Source organism: Lissotriton vulgaris, chromosome 5, assembly GCF_964263255.1.
Source record: "Lissotriton vulgaris chromosome 5, aLisVul1.2, whole genome shotgun sequence".
In the NCBI taxonomy this organism is placed as follows: Eukaryota; Metazoa; Chordata; class Amphibia; order Caudata; family Salamandridae; genus Lissotriton; species Lissotriton vulgaris.
In genome coordinates, this window is record NC_141693.1 from 218,948,940 (window position 1) to 218,971,245 (window position 22,306).

The 22,306-nt window shown below is 43.9% G+C and overlaps 1 protein-coding gene across 1 annotated transcript in view; it reads right to left on the bottom strand.

The window, feature by feature from the left end:
* The window catches only part of FKBP15 (FKBP prolyl isomerase family member 15), a 384,455-nt gene that overhangs the window by 234,585 nt on the left and 127,564 nt on the right, over positions 1 to 22,306 (bottom strand). The window contains exons 4-5 of the mRNA XM_086921201.1: positions 7,892 to 7,961; positions 2,269 to 2,343 (exon numbers count right to left, since the gene is read on the bottom strand). Of these exons, the coding sequence (XP_086777327.1) occupies positions 2,269 to 2,343; positions 7,892 to 7,961 (145 nt within the window). The remainder of the gene's footprint in view (positions 1 to 2,268; positions 2,344 to 7,891; positions 7,962 to 22,306) is intronic.

A 22,306-nucleotide genomic window follows, 5' to 3' on the forward strand; every position in this document is an offset into this window, starting at 1 on the left:
TCCATTTTACACAATATTTCATTTTTCAGAAACCAACTCCCAAAAAGAGAGTTTCGTATTTCATTATTCTAAAACAATGACCCCCCCACACCATGGGATTCTCCCATTGTATAGTGGGGCATTTTTTGTTTTTTACTGCCCTCTGGGTGATGGACACCAAAAAGAAAAGCCACCTGATCACCCATTTTAAAGTAGACTGGTGATCAGATGGCTAATCTCCTAAGGCTCATACTAAGTCATACCGCAGGAGAGTAGGTCATCAACTAAGCCAGAGTAGGGTCGGTCCTCTACATACTTTCGATCCGCCAGCCTCTAAATCTAGAGGTGGACAGACAGTGTGTTTGAATACCCCCTTAGCCAAGCTCCAAATCAGCAACATAATTGGTTTTGATAAAGTAAAGAAATGCACTGGACAATAACAATGCAAGTGGGTGTTCTATCAGTAGGTTATATAACAACGGTCTTCATTTGTTGTATGCTTACATCCAAAGACTAAAGAAAGAATTACAGCAGTTGTAGGGAGTACCAGGAACACTTCTTCATTTGATACCATCTTCTCTTTGGGAAGGCCTTACTGAGATGATCGTTTTGTTAGAATTCACCTAGTTTGAGGTAGTAACCTTCAGATTTACTTAAGGTGTTTTTATTAATGAATGGTATTTGGATAAGATGATATGGGTTGCCAATTAAATATGAATTGGGAGGATGTTTTGGAAATCCATGTTCCAAGGTCAGGAACTTAGCCACTAGATTGCGTGGCCTCTTATAAGGACAAGAAACCCAAACATCAAAGTGATCCAGGATTCAATGGCAGCATTTTTAAAGTTTTACAATGACAAATATGGCTTTTCAACTATATCACATCACATTGCAGCGAATGGGCAAAAAAATATACCAGATGTACATAAATGTGTGTTTTCCCATCAAATATTCGAGGCTAGAGTTAGAATCATGGTCTATTCAGTTTAGAGACATAGAGCTAAAGTACTTTCTACTTGGCCTAAGGATAATGCACTTTTTTAGTTACCCATAAGCTGTTTGAACGAATCCGTCTTCTACTCCCAATGGTGGGCTTACACATCATTAGAACACAGAGAATCCAGTCAACATTTCTTCTCAATGTTAAGAGAAGCTGTGACAAATCCTCTGCTAAAGGCCTCACCAACCCATATATTTATAGGCCCATGAGCTGTGTGCAGAAGAGTAATTAACATCACATGTTGCAAGCCTGAAATGACTCCTAAGGTCAAGCTGCACGTTTTAAACTATGATCAGGCTGTAGTAAGATCCACTCACATTTGACATCTTTTAGGTATCCCCAGGAAGTTAAATCCTTAATGGGACCTATTCTATGTGGGCACATGACTTCAATATTGCCGTCTCAGATTCACGAATGCTACTGCACTGTGACTAGTTAACCAAGTTATTCCTTTTGGGCAACTGGCATGCCAACTGTTATGCCCAGCATGGACAAAAGACGATATGCAGGGAGACCACGCATGTGCGCGTTTCAGATGGACATTTTCCATTCATTCAGTAATAAAAAACACATGAACACAATGCACATGACTGCGCATGTCATGTTCATGAAGTTATGCAAGGGACTCCTAGGTATGAGGAATTAAACAGATTTTTAGTGGGAGAACTGATAGGTGGTCTCCATGTGAAAAGGCCTGAATTCCTATTCTATAATTTTGCTGCCTCTAAAACCAGTCACCAGATAGCCGGACATGAGGGGCCAGTAGCCACTCTCGTTCAGCGTGGAGGTTCACTTTGGATGAATCCGCATCCATTTGTCCCACAGAGTACAGACCTGCTGTCAAACTGCATGGTGAAAGCAGGAACCAACTGCAGTGGACTTGCAGATTGTGGTTTCACTGGAAGAAAGCACAATGCAAGCCTGAAAAAAACGGACGGGGCAGTGATGCAACAAAAGAAAGAATATTGTCCTAGCAAAATTACCTTCTTCCCTGCCCTTCTCCCCTCATTTAAATAAAGGCAAGAAGGAATGCACTTGTATAGTAAATAGGTTTTCTTCCCTTGGACTATAAATAGATTCTGGTTTATATTTTAGGTACTATATATTTTAGGGTTTGAGTGCTTTGGTTTGTTCATTCAAATACTGCTAGTCTAATGGGTCCATATCCATCATCGCTTACCACTCACAATGTCAAGTTACAATTACTTGTTGAATAACTTTTCTTTTGCATTGCTTCACCTGCAATACAGATAAGTAGCTGACCCAGTGTACGTAAGTGCTAGCCTTACCGTAAATACAAATCCAGGGTGAATCCGAGCAGTAGTGACAGGCTGCTGTTGACTTATGTAAAGAAGAATCTTGTACTGTATTCCAGAAATCAAGACAAAAAAAATGTTAGTAAAAGACTCTATGAGTATCATACACCAGAAAACACTAAACAACCAACAAACTTTTTCGAGAGAAACACTTCACAAAACACACTACATTGCACTGTGTAAGTATCATTATGGATCTATCATTAAAGTGAATTTGAACCCCTTTTCTAACAATTTGGTTGTTGCTTTTCGTGCCTCCTGTAGGCCCTTCATTTGAAAAGCCAGCAGTAGGCAGAATCAGGAGAGGGATGACCTATATCAGTAAACCAGAGGAGGTCTCCCAATCAGTGATGGCAGCTACATTTTATGGCATACTCACTTGCTAGAACTGGACCGCGCGAGGTGCCCTTCGATTTGCCACATAAAATGGGGCCAAACTGTGCATTATACCCCACATGTTTCCCGATTAAAAAGCTTACAATCCAAACGTCCTGAACTGGACACTAATGAAAGATTCCAATACTTTCATAGTGTTCCAGGTAAGGCTTATCTTTCTGTAGGATGCTGTGGGTCCGCAATTCCAACAAAACATTATTAAAATGCCTGTTGAATCTTTTTGTTAAGCTGCACTTAGGCCACCAGAGCAGCCTATTAGTTCTGAGAAAAGATAAAGACGAAACATCTTAATGTAAACAGACTTTTCACCACTATTTCCCCTATAACCGGTTCAAAACCGAATACTTTGGATGCAGGCCAAATACTTTTGGTATAGAATTCGATATGAAGTCCAGAATATCTCCCTTGGGGACCTCAATCAACCACAACTATACTTGTACAAACATTTGTTCAAACATTCACCGCAATAGTCTCAATCATCATTTTCTATGAAGTCTCAATCATCATTTTGTATGAAGTATGAAACTACTGCGGTGAATATTTGAACAAATGTATGCAGAAGTATAGTTGTGGTCGACTGAGATCCCAAAGGGAGATTTTCTTGACTTTTTATTCTAATAAGGTGTCCTGTCCCTTTGGTCCGGGTGGCCCTCTCCATTTACATTCCCATAGAATTTGATATAACCTATTATTCACAAAGTGTATCCATACTATATTTCTTCACTCTTCCATCCTGCCCTTTAAAGTAGATTCTCAGTCCTATATTATGATTCAAAATCTACGTCGAAGGGGCGGGGAATGAAATCAAACATGACAGACCAGAATCAGAAAACGTAGAGAGCAGAGCTATCCTCCAGATCATCAGCCACAATTTATTAGCTCATACACTACACATTGTGCAGGTTACAATCTGCTAATATAGACCACAGACATATTTCTTAGATTAGTCTTACAGTGTAAAGTCACAAATAGCAATGGGGACAATAATTCAATAAAACACCATAAAAAAGTAATAACATCCACTGAAGCAAGTGTGTTATGGATCAAAGGAAACAATATCAGCAATATGTACCCACGTCTTTTGAATTATCACTAAAATATTAACTGTAATATGGCAATATAGGCAGTTTGTCCTTAAATATCCACTTTTCAGTTTCTAAAAGTCACATGTATTGGCATTTAACCCCTTCGCTGCTGATGACAGCTCAGCTTGTCAACAGCCACGGTGGCCGTGTGCGGATGACGAGCTGAGCTCGTCATGTAAAGCTGCTTTTCATAATTTGCCGCACACAGCGGGAAAAGCCGCCGCAGCGATGCGGTTAAATACAAACATTTGATTTTTTTCTCTATACGCTACTTTGTGCTCAACACTATCTCACAGTTTTCTGAAAATACACACATTTTACTCTCAACTAACAACACTTAATTTTATTGCTCACCTGTATCCCTTTCTGAATCTGCTTAAACCAACTTTGGCTGTAGGGAGCTTCAGCCTACGCTAGATACTAAAAGCAATACATTACTTCCTGTTGTTAACATGAAGTTTCACTTGACTTCTAATGGTGGCAACTGCCACCTCAAAGTAGGCTAACTTGTGAATTGTGGCTGTGGCAGGAGCAGATATTTGCTAGTCATACACACTGCCCGTTTTAGCTGCACCTCTTCAGGGTGACTCCCTAGTGGCCTTTCTCAGATAACGACCCATCAAGTTCCCCCAATTGAGGTCCATTCCATTGTATTTGGAACATGTACGAAAAGACCATGTGTATGTCTGTGTGTGCTGGTGTGTGGGGTTGGTTAGTTCACAGATAACATTTAGAACAGCAGCGTCCATTTGACCTCTGCATTTATGCTGAACAAGACAGAAGTGTACATTGGGAAAACTTCCATTTCGAAATTGGACAAACCAGCAGATACATACCTTTTTCCAGGTCTCTCTCCCAAAAATAAGTTTTACATGAAGAGTGAAGGAGGACATCATCCCATTCTTTGTGCAAATTAGGTTTCCCCTTCTTTAGTGAAAAAAGCTCATCCCCCATTTTCATGCTGTTACTAGTTTCTCCAGCAAAGGGAGCAGCTAAAGGTTTCTCAATGCATTGTTTCCGAAAAACGTAAGAGAAACAAGTCCAATTTGATGATTTGGGGATTCTTATCTTCAATACCCATGGAAACTGGATTAGCAGAAAGATGTTCCTCTCCAGTACAAGAGGATTTTTTTCAACAGAATTTGTGTTTGGCCTGGCTTCCCACCATGGCAAAAACAGGAGTGTAGAACTCCTCCTATCAGCCAGCACTTGGTCCATGCGGGTTGCTTTGGAATCCAAAAAGGCTAGCACACAAGTGTAGGACACAGACTCTTGACCAAGAATGGAACCACGAATGGTTTGATACTCTCTCTCTCCTGCCTGAAAGTCTTGCTGCTGTGACCAGGAGGTAAAAGGAGCAATTTTCTTAAGGTGGAGCTGGACTGCTCTTGCCTGGAGAAACAAGACTGTTCCCAGGAAAGCCAGCAGAAGGCAAGGCTGAACAGAAGAGCTGTGTGGAGGATAGAACCAAAGTCATCCAGGGGCCAAAAAACCCTCACAGCCAAGCCGGACAGGCGAAGCAAAATTGGAAGTAGAGTATGGCCTTTGTCATGGAACCGCATCATCTCCTGTATTTATAGAGAGTAAACCAGCACCACCCAAACAGACTGCATACCTGCAGGGTTCTTCTATTTCCCCCTCTTCTCAGTCACAGAAGAACCAGAAGGCAGTCTGCCTTCATGTCCAAGCTATAACTGATTTTCCTGGCTGCCCAATTAAAATAATATTACATGAATTCACACGATTCAAAATCATGCTGCAAGCTCAAAGCATCCCCTTTGGTATCGCTTTGTTCGCCTTAAGTAGGCAGGGTATGGCCAGATGTGGGTCCCTTGCTCACTCTACCACTGGATTCAAGCTAGCCTGGCTGATGAGGATTATGAATCCGAAACCGGTCCCAGGATGCTTGTTTCCGGTCCAGGGAAGACATGGTTTGGCAGTTCGGGCTGGACTGTTCCCATGAGGTACAGGGTCAGACTGATTTGCATATGGCCATGTCTGAACTGGGGTGGTGGAGTGAGCTAAAATATGGTGATGGATTAAACCCAGATCAGTTGACTGGGGGTGAGTGTTTGATTTGATATCCTCTTTGGTGTCGCAAGCTCAAAGGCAGGAGCAAGTGCATACTAACTGTGTGCCACACTCATTCTTCATTACCTCCACTCGCTACATATTGATTTTTGTATTGAATTCAGAGCACAGACAATAGCGTGTAGAGTACTGTAGCAGTATTGTCCAGACTATTTAGGCAAAACATTTCTGTGCTTCAAGGACCAGAGGTTAGGTTAGAGTATAGTAAATTACCTGAATACCAGTTGGTTATGTGTATTATGAATACATGGGCGCAGATTCAAGTACCAAGGATTTATCCTTGAAAGATTTTTGTGGAAAAGTAACAAGCCTTTAGATGCATTTGGATTGGCTTGGTTAAAATAATTAGCAAGATTTCTTTGAAGTGAATGGGTAATGTTTAAAGGCGTGATAACATCCTCCCTATTAACAGTGGTTTCAGGTTTTAGGTGGTTTTCTTATACATTTCATTGATTTTGATCAGCCTTCTTTTAAAGCCCTAATGGAGTAGATCAGAAAATGCAAAGTGGGCTGGCCAACAGAGCTTCAGGCACTTATCAATGATGATGAGGTTTGAAGAGTGGGAACATCAAATTCAGATTATTTCCTCTCCTGAAAATTGGGAGGGAAATGAGTTGAGAGAGATCATGAAGTGTGCAGATTCCTTTTAGCTTTGGCATAAGCGAAGGTTGTGACAAGGTTCCAACAAGAGTACTGTTTGAGAATGGAGATGAAGAGTTTGTCAAAGTGTTCTAGCAAGCAGTAATCTGCCCCTAGAAACAGTTTATGTTAGGAAGCAGATGATTTTCTTTTTGTTTGGTGTAATGGATACTGAAAAGACGTTTGACATAGGGAAAGTTTGTGCAGTTTTTGGCACTAGTTGTAATTTTTATTCAGGCAGTAACTCCTGTTACCGGACGATTTTGATTTTCCTTCTTTCCACCTTGACTTTGCATCAGGACCTTAACAGATTTGTGTATTTCGGATCAGTCACACTGAACACCCTAACGGCTAGAGAGGTCAACCTCGAAGCTTGGGAACTAGGTTTGAGTCCCCGCAGGGACGCTAAACATCCTGTGATTCTGGGAAAATGTGTTAACCTCCCCATGCATAGCAAAATGTATGTGTCCATCAGTAATGCAACTGGTGCTCATGTAAAGCACTCCGATATGTTTTGGTCGAGTTCCTGCTATATAAAAAAACTTCCCCACCCACCAGAAAAAACACCTCTGGATAAGAGTTCAGTGTCCAGTGACAGTTTCTCCGCTAAGGCGGAGGAGCGTCACCCCACTGCTGAAAAGCAGTGAAAGAAACAACAAATACAATGATAATAACCCGAGGATATCATCATCGTATTTGTTCCTGCTGCGCAGCATTGCAGAGTGGGCGGGGCTGCTCTGCTCTCACAGCAGTCGAGGAGTGGTTTACCCAATCCAAGTGCGCCATGACTGGTTGGCCGGCCCTCCCGGGCTGGTCAAACAGTCATGCGCACTTTGCATGTTCTCCATGCAAACTGCATTACAGCCTGTGTGGAGAACATGTCCAGGTCCCCATTTCCTTGCTGAATGTCAATCCACGGCACTCAGACAATCATAACGCTGCATTGCAGTAATTGGCTTATGGGAGGGAGCCTGGCTGCTTCCTGTTCCAGCTCCGGAGAGACTGAGACGACGTGGGAGACAGCAGGAAAGCGGCGAGGAGGTAAGTTTATCCCAGGACCCAAATGGATGCATGTTTTCTGAAGCCTAAAGAGTGGGGAACTGCCTGATCACCATGTCATTTTCAGTGTGCCATCGCATTCAGATTTGTACTACTCATTAAAATGACTTTTTATTTTGTTTGCAATGCCAAAAAAACTAGTGTATTCATTGCAACCAAACTTTCCAGAATTCTTTTCCAGTCATACCCATTCCTATCTTCGTTCTTAATTTCAAACTAGACAAAATAACAGAACGTTAACCTTGGCTTGAAAATACAATGATTAATAGATGTGAATAAAGAGAATTAATGTTAATCTGCGAGTGAAAGGAATAGTTTCCACTCACCTCTTTTGTACTGTGATTCGCCAAAACAGCAGCTCCAAATTTACCCTGTTTCGCGTATTGGCCATTGATGCTTCAAAAAATAAAAGAAATAGACTGCATCATAGGTTATAAACAATAAATCTTCTAATCACACAAACACTCACTGGTTCTCAGTGAACCAGGTGAATACAATCCTTAAAGAGAGCAGATATTACTCTACAACGAACACCTGATCAAGGGCCAAACATGGATCAATGGAAATGTTTCATTGCAGTTCTTGAATTACACCCTTAGTCTTAAAATAATGTACAGTCATCATTGGTGCCTTAGGTGACAAGTTTGCACCCAACTAAGTCAGACAAACTATTTCAAACATATTTACCCAAAATAGTGATAAGTATTAAAACATAGCATCCATCTTCAAAACAGAAACCCCAGATTAAATTCATAAATATATCTATATGTGTTTTAAACAAGCTCAAGAGCTCTTACGAACCAGCCTAAACTCACAGTAATAGCTGAAAAAATACATACTCACTGATATAACAAGGCCTGATCATGGTGATAGGGTGCCATTCTTAAATGCAGGCACAGCAATTTGTGTTGTGATTTTAAAAGCCATAGCAGTCCTTTCATAAAGGTGTATTAGTCCATAACCTTCAGGAAGGACATGTATAGCTGCGCTCACTTACTTTAGTCTCAGAACAAACATTTCTGAGACTTTCTTCAATGTAATCCTAAACACAAAGAATTGGCAAAGCCAATGGGTCCTGCCTTTTCAACTGTTGGCTTTGCCAATGCCTTTGACCGATGACGCGCAACATCAGCAATAAGAAATTATTTTTATCGGACGTTGTGCACCTTCAGAAACATAAGGTGTACAGATGAGAGAACTGGAACAGGATGTCAGCTGTAAATATCCTTGCGTGTGAATGGGTTATGACCTATGCACAAGCTTGCATCATCAGGGATGTGCACACATAGTGGACAAGGTCGGTGCCATTTTATTTACCATTCCAAGATGGCAGATACCAGTAAATAAACACTGAAATTTTACTTATATGAAGGTACTTTTTGTAATCTGAGCAGCCCAGCAGCACATGGCAGCTGTCAGGCCCACAAAAAATTTGAAAAGAACTTGCGAAATGAGGGTTGGTGAAGCAACGGAGAAGTGGGTGGGAGCATTGCAAAATAGCCAGGTGACCAAGCAGGAGGCTGAGGCTGAGGCTGTGTCAGTGGGAGGAAATTAATACAATGTAAAATAAAAATAAGAAATAAATGCCCAGGTGGAGTAAAAATCAATTAAAAAAAAAATAGACGAGTTGGAGGACAGGAAGGAGCAGCATGGAGTGTTCTGGGGGGCTTGGCTCACAAGCGAGAGAGCATGAAAACACATGAGCTCCACTGGAGTGCTTAAAGAAAAAGTTGTTCTCTGTATACGAGCAGTGGAAAGATACAATTCATCCTTTAAGACAGATGGTAAAGAAGTAATGCTACGGGGAGGGAGAAACAAAAGAAGAGTGGCAAGAAAGCCGACCAATGGTAAGCAATTGGATAGCTTTGAATATACAGTATATTTCTGGCGAGCTTTACAAAACACGTTTATACAACAGACCGTTTAAAGATGTATTTATACAACAGGCAGCTAAAAGTGAGACATAAAAAGAGGACGGTATTGAAGACAAGGGAGCCTTCAGCATGGCTCACCTTTTCTTTCAATGAAAAAATACCTGGTCCTGACAGTATTTTTAAGAAGCCACTCGAAGGGAAGGGCAGGCAGCGGAAACAAGGAGCACACAAAAGAGGGAGATGCAAGAGGGTGGTGGACAAAGGGATGGGGAGAGCAGGGGAGAAGGAGGGATGGGCAGAGGGAGATGTGAAAGTGTGGAGGTTGAGGTGAATAAAGAGTAACAGAGAAGAAAGAAATGGGGAAAGAAAGATACAAGAAGCAGGAGGGAACAAGGAGAGACAAATGGCAGAAAGCCAGCAGTGGTCTATCAAGAGGGCAACAGTTGTAAGGTAGTTCCTCGGCAGTTTAATGCAAGCCCTTGAGTGGCGGTGGAAAGATACACCCAGACAATAGCATTAGGTGACAGATGAATACTCATACCCAAGGCATAAATGAAAAAAGTCACAAGCCAATGCCTTGAAGCAGCTGGTCGAAGAAACCGAATGGGTAATAGGAGCAGACCAAAAATTCACTCTATGTATATTGTAAGCAATAGGTTTGTTAGATAGTTGCACTGTCAAAACCCGTGCATTAGAATAGACTCAAAAATACATTTATGTTATTCTTGCATTTGTGCTTGGAGCGAAGTTAATCCTTCAATTGTCTAGCTGGGGAAAGTCCATATTGTGCAAAAGACATTAAAGTCCCTCTGCGGCAACAAAGCCCTTCTTGCGCAGGCTTGCACCCTCCTCTATAGGTATCCAGGGCAATGGCCACACAAGTGTCTTTTTTGGGTTCTTTGCTCAGTTTCCTGCTGAGTGTTTCATTTGGCTCCTACAGGGTTCCTGAATGCTTGATCGCTGGAAGTCATTCTGACAGAGGCTTAGCTATCAGTGCAGTATGTGCTGCAGCACTAAGGCTCCGAAGTGTGACGGCCAACTGCAACCAGTTTGGGTTTTTTCTTACAGTCCTCCTGGACTAAAAGTAGAGCTGTTTACCTTCCTTGCAGGACCCTTGGCAACTTAGCTACACCACTGGGTTCTAGAGTGAATAAGGATTTTTGGACAGTGAGGAAATGGAAGTACATGCTGATTCGAGATAGACAAAGAGATAATTTGATTGCGATAAATTTTAGAAATGAAGCAAGAGGGTCAAATCTAGCACATTCCTAACATACAAGTATACAGGGACAAACTAATAGATCTCCTGGTTGTTTCTCGATAAACAGAGGTTTTCCAATATCAGTGGTGGTTGGACATCACAAATAAACAAGAAAGTTCAGTTTCTTATGTTCTTTATTCAAAATCCATGGGAGTAAACTTGACAAAAAGACAGCCGTCTGTCTGTCCGTAGTGGAGAGAGCAGGATGATCAAATCTGGCATTAGTTGTATCCTTGTTCTTGGACTAAAGGTGTTTGCTTTTTTACCACCCCTGGATTTGGTTTTGTTGTGGTGTGCATCACACAAAAATCACAGTGGTATCCTTCACAGTGTATTCAGAGTAGACCGGCTCTCCTTTCGTCTCCCACAAGAGACGGTCAGGGCATGGGGTCAAACGTGTGGACCACAATGTGATAACAGGGTGTCATGGGAGAACGGACACATCAAGTAGCAAACACACATGTTAAAATCGTTGCCATGCTGCCCTGGCCTAATTACAGATCAGAGATGGAGGAGGATCACACAACCAACCTGGGCTGTGATCTATTCAAAAGATTTGCTGGAATCTGAATAATTAAACTTTGCCTTTGACTTTCTAGAAAGAGATGAAAAATGCAAAGAAACAGTGGATCATCATTATAATTCGCTTCCTACCTATAATTATTCAGGCAAAATGGCACAAATGCCATCTCCTCTCACCTCCATGCATATTGTCGCCTAAAGAATCCTAGAAATGTATCAGTTCAGACAGTGCAGTTTACTAAAGTTTGGCTACAGGACAGCTCTATGTGCACTTGCCAATGCTCAACATGTAGGCCGGTCCTCTTCTGCAGAAACAAGCAAGCTTTCCTCGCATGCACAGAACATGGGCAGTATATTCATCAGCCTGTGTGTAAACACAAACACACACAATGTGTAGCATTTAGCAGCAGTGTAAATTCCACTCACACGCAGCACAGGTACAAGATGGTCATCAGCAGTGCAAGCTAAGATCTCTCACACACAAAACAGGCAGCACACTGGCAGTAGCAGCTTAGCTCTGTGTATTCCGCACCTGAAATAAGCGAAGTACAAACATGGGTGAGCCAGACACTACGCTTTGTTTCAGCTCAAGGTCCTTTTGAGCCCTTGCGCCCAAACTGAGATGAGCTTTCTTGGGGCTACTGCCTGCCACACAAACTCTAGCCTCATGCACCAAGAATGAAAGACAAAGCATTAGACTTTGATGTCAAACAGGAGCAAGAAAGGGTACAAATCTGGTGGCTGTTTTGTGAGATCAGAAAACCGGAGATCAATGGTGTGATCCTAGGCAATTATTTTATTGTGCCTTCTATTTTTTCATTATTTATTATGAGGAAACCTTGAACTGCAGGAGAATGTGTGCTTTACAAAAGTCTCTTGTGTTTGACGTAATTGTCTATGTTCCATGTAAAATAAGAATATTTTCCACTTATAGGCTGCTCTTGACAAATGGCTTGCCTCTTAGTTCAGTATTGGTATTGCTGTTGTAGCGGAGATGGGGCTTGAATGTTTTAAAGTTCATATTTAAAAAATATCACCTTTAACAAACACCTCTCAGTGAATGGATATAATCTGATGTACTAAGGTGAAATGCTTATCAAAGAAATATATTTTTTAATTTTGAAGACACATTAGAAAATATTTGCTGTATTATTTCCAAGCCAAAAGTCCCATGGCTAAGCTTGTGCCGGGGCTCTTGGGGCAAAGAGACACTCTTACTCTAAGAGCCAAGAAAGACCCTTAACTCTGTTCTCGCTGTTAATTTATTGGCTTGCCAACATCTCTAATACATTATTGTGTTATAACAGTTACTTAAGTTTCCCTCTCTCCCTATCTCACTCTGAGAAGCTACTTCTAGTTTTCCAAGATCCTGGCCGGTTTCCGTGGGTCTCAAACATAACTTTTCCTACTTCTGGTTATAAGAAGGAGGAATTACAAATTGGCAATCCCAAAACGTTTTTTAAAGGTATCTACAGAAGTGGCTCCTCCGCAATCTTGGAGGAGTGTCGCTCAACTGCCTTAGAGCCAGAAGCTGAAAAATAAAACTATTTTTATTATCGTTACATTTTTCAGCTACTGGTTGAGCTAGCATGTGCAGGAAGAGACGGGGAGGGCCGGCCATGGGAGGAGTAGGAGTGGTCTGTGCACTTCCAAGTGTGCATGTTAGTTTGGCCAGCCATCTTAGGCTGGTCAAACTGACATGCGCAGGAAGCTCCAACCAAGCAGAATTGCACAGCCGGGTTGGAGAAACATCACAGACACCGGACCCTGAGCAAGCACTAATCCAGCTCCTTTAGGCCAATCCCCACGCTGCTTTCATGCTGAGGAGTAATGAGGGGATTGAATGGGGAGTCCCTGATGCCTGGAACTAAAAGCAAAGGAGCGCAAGGTAGGCGGTAGCACCAGGTCTTATATTATTATTTTTTATGAACACCACCCCCCCCCCCCCTCCCCCCATGAGCTCCCCGCGAGCTCCCTCCGTGTCCCATTCAACCACCTCACCACTCTTTATCTGCGTCGACCACCACTGGTTACCTGTGCATTTTATTAGCACAAAATGTAACAAGCAATGCTGAAACCATTCATTTTCTCAGTTAGGTCTTGGTCCTAAATAGGTCTAAGTTATTTTATTAACTGCATTGTCTGCCCTCCACCCGTCAGGATGAATGCAGTGATTACTGTGGCTATCTTGTCGTCCGAAGCCACCAAGCAGCATGGGCATAACTACTTCTTTAACCTCTGCTGGGATCAAAATAAATCTAAACACTTAACTTGGTGATGCCTATATGACAAATTTTCACTGGAACCCAATTTCCACACATTATCTTTTGTGTGTTATATAGTTTGATCAGTGATGTTGCATTGATGTCCACATCACCAGTCTGAAAATTGTTCCAATAACACAGCCTACTTGGGTCACAGGAGCTTGGTGTTCTGTCTGAACCCTCCTCTGAAGGAGTCAGACTTAACCAGCAGAATCTACTGAAGCACCTGTGGGGGGCCTTGCAAAGGCCCCATGTCATGAACACTGAAAGGACAAATGCACAGTGCACCATTTCAGCCCTGACTGCCTGGTGCCAGCAGTAACTATAACTCATTCCCTAAACTGCACCGACGCATACAGTTTTCTCATCAATAATTTTACACCAAATGCAGTGATTTTTTCAATGATGTCATAGAAGATGGAATGAGTGATGTAATATGTGGGATAATTAGCAGTGCATGGCGAGGGCACGAGTTATAGTTACTTGAGATAACTAGAACTGCTCAATTTCTATACTTTTGTGTGTGTAAAATCTGAACTTAACTATACCGTCCCTCTAACCTTTTAATTTTCCAGTGAATTCCTAGGATTTTTTGAACGTAAAGTAAATTTTAACTACAATTCGTTATTCAAACTGCCAAAGGATGTGTAGCCCTCACCTCCCCCTTCCTCCCTAAAGGCAGATTTCGGCCGACCTCTCCCGGATTAATTATGCCCAGGGGACCCCATTTCTCTGGGCCCAGCCAATAAAGGTTGGGTGCCCTGGTGCCCACCCAGGGCACACACCATCTCCTTGTTGGGGGCTCTGGGGAAGATCCAAGGTCCTGTGGCCCCAGCCGGCTCCCGCCTCCAGCAGGAGATGGTATTGCTCGCACCCGCAGGGAGCAGCTAAAAATACTGCTCCCTGCAGACATGAGCAATATTTTTATGTTTCCTTGCCCGCATCAGTGCAGGCAAAGAAACCGATGAAATGTATGCTCCCAGCGGGCGAAACCATGTTTCATGCTCCCGCCCGCTAGGAGTAGAATTAGTGTTTTCTCTTGCTTGGTGGGAGCTTTGAAATGCCAAGGAAGAGTAAACACAGGTGTCCTGCCTGCACCATTGGGGTGGGCACCTCCAGACATAGCAGGAGCCGACGTTGGAGGATGGGGTCACCGGGGCCACTAATGGCTATAGGGGGGGCACGTGTCCCCCCTCACTATTAAATTTGTAGCTGGGCCCCAGTTTATGGGGTCCTCGGGCCTAAATCTGCTCAGGAGGGGGCTGCATGGCCACCCCCTTTTTGTAACATCGGTTCGGGTACCGGGGAATGGGGACCCCTGGACCAAAATCGCCAGGGAGGGGTGCCACTTGCGCCCCCCAAATTTTATTGCTGCATAATCCCCCAAGCACAAAGATGCGCATGTCCAGCCACCAGGCCTAGGGGGTCGGATTATTCATCCAGTCTATTCAATTTTTCAGGTTTTTGGGGGTTGACTAAGGCGGACTCCCGAATCCCAAGATGGCTGTCAACACTGGTTTAAGTGGTGGCAGCCAATCAGATCTCATCTTGAGAAATGTCGGATCGCTGGAGGTACCACGTCCCTAGATATCCATAAATCATTTTTCTTTAGTAACTCCAAAACAGATTTACCCCAAGTTACAAAAAAAAAGGCTCTTCCTGTATCAAGAGATAGCTTTCTGCTAAGTGGTTCGTGTCTAAAATCCCTTAGGGAAATTGCATGAGGAAAATACATTTTGGGACTCCCCATTTTTCTACGCCCCCGCTTGCTGAATCACCTCAAAACGTTCCAGGCAGCAGCTGAACTGATTGGCATACTAGTTTTGGAAATTTCAGGAAGATTTGTCAAACCGCGCAAAGGCTTTTAGCAAAACAAAAAACACTTTATCTATGGAAACGAGGTCCCAACTATAACTACCTACTGGCTACCGCCAGTAGAGAGTGTGTATGTTTGCTTTTTGTTATGCCAATAACTTTGGCTCTGCTTCACGAATCTCCACAAAGTTGTCACAAAAGTCCCCTTTTTGGTTCAGCAGCTGGTTGAAGCTAGTGTGTTAAAAGCTTCGGAGTGAATCGTCAAGAGGGGGCCGAGAAAAAGGTCTGTACCAAAATGCATTTTCACCATGTTAAATCTATGGGGAGTTTTAATTTTTTGAACAGGACTGCAGCCTGAACTGCTGAGCAGAATTACACCAAATTTGGCAGAAAGCTAGATTTTGTTACAGAATGCGTACTTTTTAGGTCTCGTAGAGAGACCTTTTGCCATCCATCCACAAAGCTGACTTTTTATGATGAGGATTCTCAACAGTTCACGTGAAATCATGTGACCACAAGCTCCTTCGTGCACGAGCTTGCATTTCCCCACAGGCTTCCCCCTGCCAGCAGCATTTGCCACATCAAAGGCTTCAGCTGCCCGCCCCCCGCCTTCACTTATTCACGGCCGCGCCTCGCATTACCCCACAGGCTTCCCCCTGCCAGCAGCATTTGCCACATCAAAGGCTTCAGCTGCCCCGCCCCCCGCCGTCAATTATTCATGGCTGCAGGCCGTGCCTTGTTTATCAAGATAGCCTGACCACCGGCACCCACTCGCGCTTATTTATTTATATAATTAGCTTGGAGCGCAGTCTGCCGACTTTAGCGGACACGTTTGGTTTATTTATTTAATTAGTTTAGAGCACGGTCCGAGAGCCACACGTTGGCAGGGGGAGCCACACAAAGTGAAACGCCGAATAACCTGCTAGTTTCTATGTTTGCCTGTGGAAATTATCATGGTGTTTTCGTATATCATTTTCTCTGCTCTGGAGTTTTTTTTACAGTTAGATTTTGCTTATTTTGCGTAGTGGTACCACCCAGCGTACTCATAAGCACTGTTCCCTGTAACCTGCGCGGCTGCGCTCACGCGCATCTCAGTTCTCCTGAGCGCGCAGTGCTGTGTGTGAAGCGCGCGCACACACAGCACATCCCGATAGAGCGTTCCTGCGCCGTAAGGAATAAAATGCTACTGCACTGGCTGCCTTTCTATTTTAAATAGTGCGCAGTTGTAATGCTGATTGTGGGCCTTTTGAAAGTATTTATGTTAATCACAGTGCCCATCAAGGGCTGCATTTAACAGAAATACTTTCAAAAAGCAAATAATCAGCCCCACAGCCATGCTCTATTTAGAAAAGAAATGCAGCAAGTTTACAATCAATCATCTGACAGCACACGTTCGTGCTTTCAAACTTGCTGCATTTCTTTTCTAAATAGAGTGAAGCTGTGGGGCTGATTGTTTGCCTTGTGAAAGTATTTCCGTTAAATGCAGCCCTTGATGGGCGCTGTGATAAACATAAATACTTTCAAAAGGCCCATGTTCAGCAGAAATCACTTACTGTTGTTCTACAAGCTTCTCACACCCATTTGCATCACTCCTTGAACCTGGTAATTAATTGACCATCCGTTCCCTCCCAAGGTTTCTATGCGCTCACTTTAACCACATGACTGCTGGCCATTTTCCCCTCCTGTGCTGGAAAATGCCATTTTAGTGGCACCATGACGAGATCAGCTCGTCATCAGCACACGACACCCGTGGGTGATGACGAGCTGAGCTCGTCATCAGCATCGAAAGGGTTAAGGACTGCAGTGTCTCACAGGCGCATTCCACCAAATACATGCAATTAACTGTGTTCATACCCAGTAAGTGTACCTTTATCACTTGTCGTCGTGCTTTGTCCTCGCGCCTTACATGCTCTCATTTCTTGATTAGAGTTCATAACGGCTTCCATATCAGCGCAGCTGCGTTCAGATTTTTCTTGTCATTCTTCACAACAGCGCCACTCCCTTCCCTGACTGTATCTAATTAATTATGAACTCCGAATGTTGCCCAGTTCGCAAGTGCATTCTTAACTGTCAGATCTGGTTTACTCTGTTTTTCCGACTACTAATTATGACCGTTTTCTTAATTACCTATTTTTTTTAATGACTATTTACTCTATGATATGCATTGTATGCATGAGCTAAATATGCATATTTACTCAATAGGGAGCCTTTAAAATTAAATAGTGACTTAACTGTGATAAATATATCCAGGGATCAGACTATGTTATATTTATTATTTTTTCCTTTTCTCCCCCCCCCCCCTTCCAATGATTTTAGATTCAGCTTGCTCACCAATGTTTGTCTTGATGATGAACTCAAATAAATGAGTTCAAAACACTGTCGACCCCCAACAACATGAACTCCTTTTACTTTGTATAACTTTTCGAAGGAGTTCGCACTACTGTTATCAATGCGATGTTTTATTTTAATTTCACCTTCACTTTTCACACCACGCTGCTTGTCACTTATTATGTGAGCTCCTGAATACTATTATTTTTGAAAAAAATCCTTTATATACTTGACCCTCCGATTTCCTTTGTATATTACTTATCACTCCCTTTCCAATAATTAATTTCCCACATTCAATTGTTAGTGCCCCCCCAGAGGGTCACTCCTGAATGGACCTTTAGGCATCATCAGAACCATTGTTTCCATAAACAGCGTAGACAGATGAGGTGCATTGTTGGTGAGTGGTGGTGAGGGAATTCATGTAGGAGGAGGAAATGGGGGAGGGGGCGCCACTGTTGCATAGTGTGGATCAGTGCTTGGGCCAGCCTTGGCTGGGAGTGTTAGCCCCCCCTGAAGTTCGGGTCTAGTTGGTCCCCCTGATCACAGCATCCGTCATGGGCTGCATTTAACATAAGTGCTTTCAAAAGACAGCCCTGCATTTAGAAAAGAAATGCAGCAAGTTTTATATAGGGCGAACTCAACCCAAAGGCATTGGAGCGATTTACATGATTTTTTTATATTTATTTGGCCCTTAGACTGAAAACCCATCTCTTAAGGCGGCAGCTCGAGTATTAAGCCACAACCTCTACCACAAGAGCAGAAGCATTTTCAATATTCTATACAGCTTTATGCCACAAACAACCATTGACAAAGCCAATAGTCCTGGCTTCTGGTAGGTGTAATGTTACTTGTATTATATATCTGGATGCAATGACAGAAGAAGCTAAATATCAGTCTGGTAGCACACTATGCTAAGCACAGATTTTTAGCTTAATTGCTTTTTAAAGCCTCGCCATTAATTGAATTGGTCACGCCTCTTTGAGAGACCCCCAGTTTTTTCATCCTACTTATTTATTTATATAGTTTTATAGAGCACAAACTTGATCCCGGAGGATATCAGCCCTGTTCCACAAGCACGGTCGGGCTCTTGGCGCACATAGCCTCTGCTGCAGTGCACAGAGACCTTAATCTGCCGCACACAGGGGAAAAAAATTAGAGGGAACATTGCTCATAAGCCCTACAGTACTGGACGACTATCCCCGACAAGACTTTCTAGTCGCTCCATCGCTTCCAGCAGGGAGACTTAAATCAGCTCATACCAACGTATGGCACGCGTGGACTTTTTTTGTTGCCCTCCTTGTCTTTCATGAACCACTCTGATATCCCTTCTTCTAAAGTGGCCTGAGGCGGCAACAACGACAGAATTAATCTCTTTACAAATTAAAATTAGCAAAATTAATGCATTTTCCGTGCCCGCATTGGAATTTAAGACCTATGTGACAGTGTTACACACAGATCCCTGTAGCATGTACCTAACACACCGAGCTATCTGCCGTTTCCACAGCTCCTGACCAACAGAACCTCGTGGGCTCTGTACAAGCGCCCACCGTGGAAACAATTCTGGTCAGATTTTTGCAGCATTTTCCTGCCCCCGCCTTGGTACGAAGAAAGATCCAACACGGTTCGGAAGTGGACGAAGAATGCTGCCTCTAGCTGGAATACTATTGCACACTATTTTTTTTAGGGGGGGCGTTAATGAGGGGATGATATGTGGGACATGTTCTGACACACAGTCACACCTGGGACCGCATTGTTTCTCTACAATTTCAGCCTGGCAAACCGGTATTGTGTCAACTATAAAAGTCAATTAATTTTTGCACAGAATGTGAGTATGTTGAGAGATCAAATTAAAAGGCAATCTATCTTGCTGAACTCCCTCCTCCCCCAAATGCAGCCTCTTCTAGTCTGTCTCGTCTATATCTTATAATTGTTCTTATTGTGTCCCCATCACCCAGATGACAAATAATATTAATAATAATAAGCATTTGCAACACAATATGTCTCGCATTTGCGAGAGTTTAAGTTATTGTCATTGTAAATGACCATGCCTTGAACTGATAACTAAAAGGATTTGTCATTTACAATGCCAATAATTTAAACTCTCGTTTTACCAGCGGGCAGTCTCTTGCCCTCGGCTGCTTCTATAACAGTGTCAGAGTTTAAATTAGGGCCCTGTCTGCCGGGACGCTTAGCCCTCTCTAAGTTTGTCTTAAAAACATTCCACGCTCTGGCTCTGTCACATACTGCCCCCCGCCCATGCTGTGCGCTAAAAATCAGCATTTCTGCCCTTCTCGCGCTGCTAGTCTGCCCCATGCTAAGTGTCCCTCTCTACCCAAGTACTCTACACGCCACGCTGTCTCCTGCCCACGCTCTGCTTCTCAGTCACATGCTGCCTTCCCCGTTCCCCCAACACCGTCCATGCTGTGCTCCACTCGGTCTGCCCCATGGCATGCTCTGCTCCTTTCACATATTGCCTCTGATCCCCCACACCCGTCCATACTATGTGCCCATCTGACCCCACATCCTTGATGCGTCCCACTCTGCCCACGCTCTGCCTGTCACATACTGCCCCCCGCCCATGCTGTGAGATAAAAATATGCATTTCTGTCCCTCTCACGCTGCTACTCTGTCCCATGCCATATGTCCCTGTATTCCCAAGTACGCTGCGCACCACGCAAAATTACTGGCTTTTACATTCATGTCGCACAGGTTAAATTTAATTATTATTATTTTTTTTTAAAAGAGACCTTACTAACTCAGCCATTTTACATGGCTCATACCTCACAACCTGCCAGTAACACAAGGATCTCAGCAACAAAAGTTTGTTACATTATGCAATGAGCGAGCACATAATCAGTTGCCACCGAGCTGCCATCAGTGACCAAGGTACAAATGCGTGGACTCTGCAGAGGACCCAGCGTTGTGCACATCTCTCTCTTTGGAAGTCAGTCTGGCCGTGTGGAATCCTAGCACTTCATCAGCTCTCCATTGATGTGGCCGCTCCTCTCCCCTGCCCCTCCCCCCATCACACTTCAAAGGAATGCGCTCCGCTCCCCCGCCTCCCCTACAGCAATGAAGAGAGCTTGTTGTTTATAGTCTCCATTTACCACACGTTTATTGTGGCTTTAGTTTAGGGATTACCATAGTAACACGTGGACCCCACTGGGAGTTACAGGGTCTGTTGGCCACTCGCTCATTATGGCTCCGTCTAAGATGGATTCCCAGTCATGGTGTGCTAGACTGTGGCTTGATGGCACCATGAGCCTTGTGTTTAATTTTGCTTCATCTTAGATTTCTGTAGATATATGCATGCTGCGCTTTGGGTTTGCCTAGCTCTATCTTTAGCTTTTGCGGACTTTGTAGTGTGTTCATGAGGTTGTGCAGTAGAGCATGTAGTGTGTGTCTATGTCTTACAGACTGCTTCGTAGACCAGCAGAAGGAACCTTTGCTCTCCATGCAATGTGCTTATTGTCTATCTATGCATACATGCCAATAGACCCGATTCAGGTGGGAGACTACCGATTTTGCAAGCCAAAAATTGCTTTATTTTAGCTGTTTCCCGCCTGAAATTGCTTTTTCCACAATAGAAGTCAATGTATATTTTTTAATTCTCCAGATTTTCAATTTTACATCTCCCACATCCCTGTCCTAAAATGTTGGCATGTATGATCTATGACAAATTGTGTTCAGATCTGATTGGGCCGATGTTCACAGCTCTGCCGCTGCAGTGTGTTTAGAGAGAGCACATCCAGTCTTCAGGTCTGTAACTAGTGACTAATTACAGCCTTGGTCGGAGTAGAGAGTATACAAATGTTTGAGCCACATTTACTGTGTAATTTATCAACTTACCATGTTTATTACAAAGAGGGAAGATAACGTGCAGGAAATGGTCAACACATTTTCAATATCGACTTGCTAGCTGCAATGATGTCTGCCCTGCCACCATTTACTTCGGACCCTCCCCCTCACACCCTCACACCCCCTCACTCACACTCACCCTCACACACCCTCACCCTCGCTCACCCTCACCCCCTCACACCCCATCACCCTCACACACCCCCTCACCCACCCTCTCACCCTCACACACCCTTTCACCCTCACACACCCTTTCACCCTCACACACCCTCACTCCCCCTCTCACCCTCACACACCCTCTCACACCCTCTCACCCTCACACACCCTCTCACCCTCACACACCCTCTCACCCTCACACACCCTCTCACCCTCACACACCCTCTCACCCTCACACACCCTCTCACCCTCACACATCCTCTCACCCTCACACATCCTCTCACCCTCACACATCCTCTCACCCTCACACATCCTCTCACCCTCACACATCCTCTCACCCTCACACATCCTCTCACCCTCACACATCCTCTCTCCCTCACACACCCTCACACACCCTCTCACCTCACACTGCTGCACGCCTCACACTGCTGCACGCCTCGCACTGCTGCACGCCTCGCACTGCTGCACGCCTCGCACTGCTGCACGCCTCGCACTGCTGCACGCCTCGCACTGCTGCACGCCTCGCACTGCTGCACGCCTCGCACTGCTGCACGCCTCGCACTGCTGCACGCCTCACACTGCTGCACGCCTCACACTGCTGCACGCCTCACACTGCTGCACGCCTCACACTGCTGCACGCCTCACACTGCTGCACGCCTCACACTG